Consider the following 9,201-nt stretch of genomic DNA (forward strand, 5'->3'; position numbering starts at 1 on the left):
TGGCACTGTTTCTGGATAAAAACATACCCCATTTCTAATCCTGGACAATCCCTTGGAGCAGCAACAATGCCAATCTGCAATATTTACAATTTAAGCTGGACACAAGTGCACTGATAATTTAGCCAGTACAATTGACACAAAATTTTACGATCTCTATATGAGCATACCCAGTATAAACTTGTAAATAAGGCTGTGTACACATCACCGTTCCATTCCGCTGAGGGGTTCCGTCGGAGGTTTCCGTTGGGTGAACCTCACAACGGAAAGGCAAACGGAAACCTAAGCTTCAGTTTGCATCACCATTGATATCAATGGTGATGGAAACATTGCTAAAGGTTTCCGTTTGTCACCATTGTGACAGGGTTCCGCTGTTTTTGACTAAATCAATAGCGCATTTCTCAAAGGTCAGCTACTTTATTGACATATGTGGAGACAACTTTATGACTGCATGTGCCTCCTTTGATATATATTTCACAACATGCATCATAACAATTAGCTTTTGCGCTGGCTAAAATAACAGTTTTTTGTTTTTTTTTACGCCAGGTCTTGTGTGTAGTAGAAAACCAACTTTTTTATGACTTTTTTTTTAAAAAGTCGCATATCATAAATGTGTCTAAATTCTGGCCAAGCAGTAATCCACGCAACTATTCACTTTACTTTTAGGATCTGACATGCATGGCACAAATAGTTAATATTTCGCACATGTAAAATGTGCTAAAAAAAGGTGCAAATACATTGATAAATGTGGGCCTTATGCCACTTGCACACGACCGAGTGCCACTTGGATCGTTTTTCACGGCATCCGAGTGGCACCTGATAGTTTTCAGGAACCCATTCACTTTAGCGGGTGAATCGGGTCTGTGAAAACAGACCCGACTTCGATCCATTGAAGGATAGGACATATCCTATCTTTCCATGGATCACAGATGGAACATGGGCGGCTCACACGGTCGTGTGCATAGGCATTAATGTTTTATTAGTGTACAACATCTCTACAAAAAAAATATTGTGTTTAAATTACTGGAAATACAGAAAGTGTAAGAGAATTTAAAGTGAAGTTCTTGACAGAATTCACAAATACTTTATTGTGTTTGATGGTGACATCAATTGCTGAAATAAAAACGCAGTAACATAGTATATGGTCCACTGGTGCATAATCTACAACTCACACGTTTTAGGTCAAGTATTTTCAAGGATTGTAAAAATGTACATTGCAACACATACATTTCAAGTGACTGAAGTTTAGAATTGTATTCATACACATACTGTAATTCCTTTGGCAATAATTTTGAACATTTTAATATAAAAATAGAACAAATTTTCCCACTATTTACAAACTTATTACAAGTACACAGTAGTCATGTAATTCACGACCAAATGGCAAGCCATGTGTGAGATCAAAAAACACAGTAAAAAAATTAAATACTGCACATTTCATAAAAATTACAGAAACGTCAAACAATATTTGTTTACTAATATCAAATTATATTGACCTGACAGGAATGTAATCCCACCATTTCTTTGATTTAAGGCACATTGGGGGGAAATTATCAACATTTTGCCATTATGCAAAGATTACTCATGGATGACACAAATAATTCCATTGAATAAATAAAAAAATATTATGCATTTGAAAATGTTTCATTTGGTTGAATTATTTTGTGCGTCTAGAGTAAGAATTTGATAGATTCCGCCCATTGTTTAAATGAGTGTATGTGTGAATGTATATAACAAATATACACACAAACACACACACTGTCCACTGTTTATCCAGGTACAAGTACACTTACATAATGCTAGAATTTGTATTGTCTCAGAATGTAGAATGCAACGTACATAACATTGATATATCTGGTCGTTTTCATAAGTAAGGAGTATAGATCGTTTTATACAAAAATGTATGTGTCCATTTCTATCGTTGGCGTATAGGCAAATGGTCTGGCACTAGATTTAGAAAATGCAATGACTTGTGAAATTATTTTAATATGATGCAAGACAAGGAATTGCACTGGCCGGCTGTTTGGATCTTCACAAATTCCCCATTTCCTAGTGATTTTCAATTATGATGGTGAAATTCTACATCTCAAAGGTAATGGAATTGATATGGACAGGCATTTTTACAATGATAAATATTGATTGTGTATACCGTATAGGCAAACTAGTGCAGCATAGTTTAGGGGAGCAGCAAAGAAATGGGAAAGTGTTCTTTTTATGAATTATTTTCACTATTTTACTATATTGTTTTCAGAAATGGCCCAAGTTTCTACTAAAAATAATGGAGTAGAGGACGTGGGGCAGTGTAAAGTAACCATATCAGAAAGAGAAAATTCCAATTGAGGTATATATACAAAAAGTTGGTCTCATTGATAAAAAAAATAATGCAGACAAAATGTGAAGTGTTTCCAATGCAAATCAATCCATGAATTCTGGAATGTTACGAGTTGCTATGGACAGCACCACCTTTTCCTGCACTCGTTTTTATAAATCTATCCCAGTGTGAGTCGGTATACAATATCTTGCATTGTTTTTGTAAAATTCATGACATAAAATTATATAATTTCTTGACAATTTTATGATTGGAAGACTTTGTAATAAATAACACCATAGACATCACTTGAACTATGGCAAATGAAATGCATTAAGACTTCTTGTACCTAAATAAAGATTCCTTATTATTTAACTATGGTCAATAACTTAAAACTCTTAGAGTTATGCAGTCCCATTTACACAGATTTGGGCTGTCCATTGCAGACTGTACAGGTCCAACTGTGTTAGACTAAAGTTCATCCTGTTCACAGGTGGTGTCTTGTGGTGGCACATATCGACTTGTGCCAGGAGACTTATAAAGGGGCATGCTGATTTCCTGTAGATCAGGAAGTCTGCCGGGCCTCGGAGGTGAAATTAAATTAATTGTCCTGCTTTCAAAGTCTTTAGATGGCACCTTCTCATACACACACTGGAGTCCACCTGTTTTTTGGAGGTGTGCTTGAGCGGCTGATGATTGGTAATAGTTATCTCTATGCAGAGGATCTCGGGGGAGAGAGGTGCTTTTGCCAAAGCTGGAAACTGAGAGTTGGCCTGGGTGCAAGGTTGCAGAATGGACATTTGGTGGTCTTCCACACGATGGACTCCAACAACGGTCAGAATGACCTAGAATCTTACACTCGGTTGTACAGGCCCATAGTCCTAAAATCAAAATAACAGCAATTAGAGATTTTTAGTGGTAGGTAAAGGGACAGACAATCTATATACATGATGAATAGACAATCTATATACATCAACATTCTCTGTTGTTACATGCAAACATGTTCCCCCCCTAATATATTGTACAGTGAAAGCTCTGTAAGACGATCATCCAAAATTGCATTGAAAAATGATCATCCAGAGGGATGTTCCTCTCAGAGAAGGTGGCCAGTATGCATGGTATATGATGGAACTGAAAATCCTGACAATCCATCATAGAGAATCTGGTCTAGATAAAGGGGTGGTTTTCTCAGAGAGGTGGTCTTTTGGAGAGGTTTCACAGTGTGTGTGGCTCTCTCTCTCTCTCTCTCTCTCTCTCTCTATCTAACCAGTATATATATAGATGATAGATAGATAGATAGATAGATAGATAGATAGATAGATAGATAGATAGATAGATAGATAGATAGATAGATATACATCTATATATATATACACACACACACACACACACACACACACACACACACACACACAAACACACATAAACACACACACACACACACATAAACAAACACACACACACACACACACACACACACACACACACACACACACACACACCAGAGCAGGTCGGATTATTGTATTCTAGATTTGGTCGGAGGTATAGTCTCATGCAAATTTTTAAATATTTGATATTTTTTTTTAATGGATGTTAATATTTATCGTTTGTTACAAATTAGTGAAATGTGATGTAAATTAAGGAAGGTATGGGAAATTTACTGATAATAAAATTATTATATAAAACATTATTTTTCAAGTTTCACAGTGAGATTGAATACTAAAGTATAAACATGTATAAATGGTAGGATTACTACAAGATCCTCCAAGTGACCTTGCATTTTCCAAATTACTAGTATAGTTAGTATAGACATTATACATATATATATAAATTCTGAAATGTATGCATGATTCACATATAGAGAGTGCAAACCGCTCTCAGATATACTGTATATTATCTTGCTACTGCAGCTCACATATGGACAAATGATAGATAGATAGATAGATAGATAGATAGATAGATAGATAGATAGATAGACAGACAGACAGACAGACAGACAGACAGACAGACAGACAGACAGACAGACAGACAGATAGATAGATAGATAGATAGATAGATAGATAGATAGATAGATAGATAGATAGATAGATAGACTGTGTACGGTAACGCACCAGTCTGCATGTGGCTGATGAGATCCTTCTTGAGCGCATCCCCGCTGATATCAGAGTCGCTGTCGTTGAAGTCACTGTCGCCTTTGCCGCTGTCCTTCCCGCTGAATTTCTCCGCTTCCCGTATGGATATTGTGTTAAATGAATGGCCCTTCCACACTGTGACTGTGGCCCCCGCGTCCTTGCCGTAGCCGGGGGCTGAGGCATAGTTCTGCGGAGACAAGCAGGTTATAAGCCGCGCACTGTCCAGCCCTCCCGCCCCAGCACCGCCCGCATTTGGGCACACAGTCTTACCTCGTTGTTGGCGGTCCTCAGCCTCTTCTGAGTGTCGTACAGGCAGGTCCCGAAGTTCTCCTCCGTGCTGGGCACCTCCGGGGTGACTGCTGCTGCTGCTGCTGGCTCCGTCCCTGTGAATGGAGTCGCATTGGGGAAAGGTCTGGCATCAAACAGGTTTCCCTTCTGACTGTCTATGAGCTCCTCGTCGTCCTGCTCCCCCTTCTCCAGCTCGGAGATGTCCCTCTCCTTCTTGCCGGCTTTATTCTCTTTCCTCCGCTTGTTGCAGGTGGTTGCAATGGTGATGATGGCCGCTAGGAGCAGGGTGCAGCTGCCGGCAAGGACAATGATAACAATCAAAGGAATGTCCCAGTGGGAAACTTTCTCCTCCCAAGAACTTGGCTGCATGACTTCGTGGTTGGCTGGAGGGGTCGCGGCTGTGACCAGGAAACTTACAGTGGCTGTAGTAGATAGGGGGGGTCTGCCATTATCTGTGACCGTGACAACTGTCTTGAAAACCTGCCTCAGGTCATCACTGATATCTGCTGTAAGGAACACCTCACCTGTCACCTTGTTGATGGTGAATAAGTTGCGTCCCTCTACTGAGAGGCTGAATGACAGCTCCGCATTAACTCCTTCATCTGCATCCTTAGCTTTAACCTGGGTAACAAGAAAGCCACGAGGAGCTCTGGCTGGGATCACCACTTCGGCAGAGCCATTGGACAGCACGGGGTTAATAATAACAGGAGAGTTATCATTTTGATCCACAATCTTGACCTTGATGATGGAGCTACTTGTGAGCTGTGGAGAACCTCCGTCACTGGCTTGTATCCTAAGGTCTAGCTGCTTGAGGATTTCGTAGTTGAAGGTTCTCAGCGCATAAATAGCTCCAGTTGCAGGATCTAAAGACACATAGGTGGAGATCGGGGCACCATTCACCTCTGATTCTGCCAGTCTATAGATGACTTTACCATTGTGTCCAAGATCGGGGTCTCGGGCAACTACTGTAGTTATATAAGCTCCAGGGGCATTATTTTCCATGACTGACACCTCATATAGTGGTTTAGCAAACACAGGGGCATTGTCGTTCTCATCGCTCACCCTGATCGTGTATTGTTTGATGGTCTTAAAAGGTGGTGAGCCCAGATCCTCAGCCACGACTGTCAGGTTGTACTCCGCTATCTTCTCCCTGTCTAGAGGTGAGGTGGTGACGATCATGAAGCTGTCCTCATAGGCTTGCTGCAGCTTGAAGTGTTCATGTCCATAGAGAGTGCAGTGAACTTGCCCGTTAGCTCCAGAGTCCCTGTCCGTGGTGCTGATCAGTGCTACAAAGCTGTCCTTAGCGGCCGCCTCGGTGATGTAGGCTACACCTGCGCTGATCGATGTCAGGGGGGTGATGCTGATCGCTGGAGCGTTGTCATTCACATCTAGGATATGCACGATTATTTTACAAGTAGCAGTTAAAGGGTTAGGACCCAAGTCCTGAGCTTGTACATCAAACTCATAGGTCTGCTTTGTCTCAAAGTCAACCTGACCTTCAAGCGTTAGGCGACCAGATTTCGAATCGATTTTAAACAGCTGACGTACCTCTTGAGACACCTGGGGACTGAAGCCATACACGATATCTCCGTTGGCGCCTTCATCAGGGTCTTCTGCATTGAGATCTAGTAGCAGGTATCCTACAGGAGCATCCTCCATAATGTCCACAGTGACAGCACTTTTATCAAAGACAGGGCTGTTATCATTGAAGTCCAAGACTCGAACATTAACCATTGCACTACCAGATCGTGATGGGCTCCCTCCATCCATAGCCACTAGTTCCAAGGTATATGCGGACTGACTTTCCCTATCCAGCTCTTTCATCAGTACCAAGTCTGCATATTTAACTCCATCTGCCCTGGTCTGCACATCAATGCTGAAGTGACTGTTGACTGAGATTTGGAAGCTCTGTATAGAATTGAACCCTACATCCTCGTCCACAGCTATCTCCAACGGGATTCTGGTGCCTACAGAAGCACTTTCTGACACCTCCACAGGTATCTCTGGACTGGGAAAGTGAGGACTGTTATCATTGATGTCTTTCACCTCCACTTCCACATGAATTAGTTTGAACTGCTCCTTGGAAAAACTGACCACGTCCAGTGCAAGGTTACAAGTAAGAGATTGCTTGCAAATCTGCTCCCGATCTATTCTCTCCCCAATGCTCAATTGACCATCACTCTCTCTGACACGAATGAGTGAGCTGTTAAACTGCTTCATCAAACGGAAACTTCCTTCTCCAGGTAGGTTAAGGTGCATATCTTCAGCTAAGGTCCCTATTACTGTTCCAGGGTCGTCTTCTTCATAAGTCCTATAACGTATAGTCTTGCATGTAGCAATTGATACCAGGGTAAAAAAGCACAGAAGGCAATAGTGAAAATTCCTGGAGCAGCTTCCACTTTTTATAAATGTCATTTTCTAAAGTCAATATGGCTAGCAGCAGATGGAAAAAAGGATGCAATGTTATCTCTATGAAGACTGCATGAATATTAGCAATAACAATAATCTGTTCTGCAAAGTGTCACTGCCAAGCTCCCTGTGATAGAGTCTGTAGTTCTGAGCTGGTCTGGCCACTCTTCAGGGGGTTTTATAAGCTCAGACATGCAAATGAGTGCACATAGCAGCCAATCACAGAAGTTCCTTTGACACCATTCTCTTGAATTCTTCCCATAGCCCTGATTTAACTATTTCACTGGTTTAAACAGCAGCAATGAATAGATGTGTCGGGAGTTGGTGGGTCGTTTAGCATAAAAGGGTTATAATAAAACCTTAAGGGACATCTTTTGTTTGTCCATTTTTTTTAAGGATGCACTGGTGGATAGTGGAGCAATCTGAATGTTTTGTAAAATATGATAGTGACACCCTACTGTGGACCAGGTGCCTTGTTATTTGCAAATAAAGTGACTTCAGATCTGCCTAGTTACAGACAACAGCTTTACACTCAATAATGATCATAGCAGAAGCCCTAAATGAGATTGAAGGATTACCCTGAATACAGTGCATTCAAGTCTATGCACATAATAGTGATTTAGTCGTGTGATCAGAGCTGCAATTTGCTTTTCAGATGACTGTGCTGTGCTTTAGTATGCATGTCCCTACCCCAGTGGCTTTCATAAGCCCTGGACACTAAGGCCCAAGAAAGAATTAAATGTTCAAAATAGGATTTAGCGGAGACTTGAGAAGCTTTGGAAAGGTTTCAAAGATCAGACAGTATCAAAGGCTTATGAAGCTCTTGTTATCTGCACCAGGATAATGGCATGGCAGGCTATCCCATTGGAGACACCAATGTCTGTATTATTGTTTGTATGACAGGCACAAGGGAACAAAGTTGAACAGTTTCCACAGAGGAATTGGACTAAGATGAATATAATGAGCAAGCGCCACATGTATCCATTCTGCACCTCCATTCAGGACCAATCATTGCCATAACTCTTTGGCTAAACGATGATATGTGCTGAATGGGGTACAATAGCCTTCTCCTATTAGAATGCATTTAGTAAGCGATCCCCCCTGATGCTCAGTTCCGCCTATTTAGGGGATTTTCATTTTGTGCTAACAGGGCCTCTCTGGGAAGCAACACCAGTCTCGTTCCAGGCTCACAAAACCACAGTAGGGGGTTAAACCTGGCACGAACCTTCAGGGACTCAACCATCTGCCTCTTCAATGTATGAAGACATATACACTGTGCTGTGGATCACCAGCCTTTACTAGCCCCGGGCTACTGTAACATGGAGCACGTGTACTACACATTTCATTATGCCCCTAGACCATCCCCACTGAAGGGAACGACTCCAAATATTACTTATATCCAAAGTCATTGCAAGCTTTATATCTTCATGTCAAAGACTTATCAGGATAGAGGACAATGATGCATTTGCTTTCATTGACCTATTGCCAGGACTGTAAATCTAAAAGTATATGTCATCTATATTTTCTTTGCAATTGAATGCAGTTGTTATTATTGTCTGTAAGCAGAGACTGACTGTCGTGGGATTACTGATATCAAGTCCGGAAAAATATTCATTTCTAAGGAAAAAACAACAACACATGTGTGAATGACATCGGCCGATCTTTGACAAGGTTTACTTAGTGCTGAAGATTTAGGAGTCCGACCAGTGACATTGCATAGGTTTCCTTTAGCATACGATGTACCAAGTGTATATAATAGGACTTTAAATATAGACTTGAAAACAGTTGTATGTGACCTGTTTCATAGTTATTAAACAGATCAGAGAGTTTTGCAACTTTAATAGTGTATTCACACGTGCTGGTTTTGATGAGGTTTTTGATGCAGTTTTTGCATCCAAAACCAGGAGTGCATTTAAGTAAAGGGAGAAGTAGTATCTGTCCTCTATACTTTTTTATCCCTTTTTGATCCACATCTGGTTTTGTCTTCAAAAACTGCATATGAAAAAACATGATCAAAACCTGATCAAAAGCTGCACATGTGAATACACCCTAAAATGTTAGCAGAGA

General features: G+C 40.9%; 1 protein-coding gene across 1 annotated transcript; it reads right to left on the reverse strand.

Annotated features, from left to right (window-relative positions):
• Positions 1-1,283: 1,283 nt before the first annotated feature.
• On the reverse strand, positions 1,284-7,272 carry PCDH8 (protocadherin 8). Its single transcript, XM_075852304.1, has 3 exons — positions 4,708-7,272; positions 4,417-4,624; positions 1,284-3,186 (listed from the first exon to the last, which is right to left on the reverse strand). Exons 1-3 carry the CDS (start codon positions 7,138-7,140, stop codon positions 2,777-2,779), a joined length of 3,051 nt encoding a protein of 1,016 aa, XP_075708419.1. The 5' UTR covers positions 7,141-7,272; the 3' UTR covers positions 1,284-2,776.
• Positions 7,273-9,201: the final 1,929 nt, after the last annotated feature.

Source organism: Rhinoderma darwinii, chromosome 2, assembly GCF_050947455.1.
Source record: "Rhinoderma darwinii isolate aRhiDar2 chromosome 2, aRhiDar2.hap1, whole genome shotgun sequence".
NCBI classification, from domain to species: domain Eukaryota; kingdom Metazoa; phylum Chordata; class Amphibia; order Anura; family Rhinodermatidae; genus Rhinoderma; species Rhinoderma darwinii.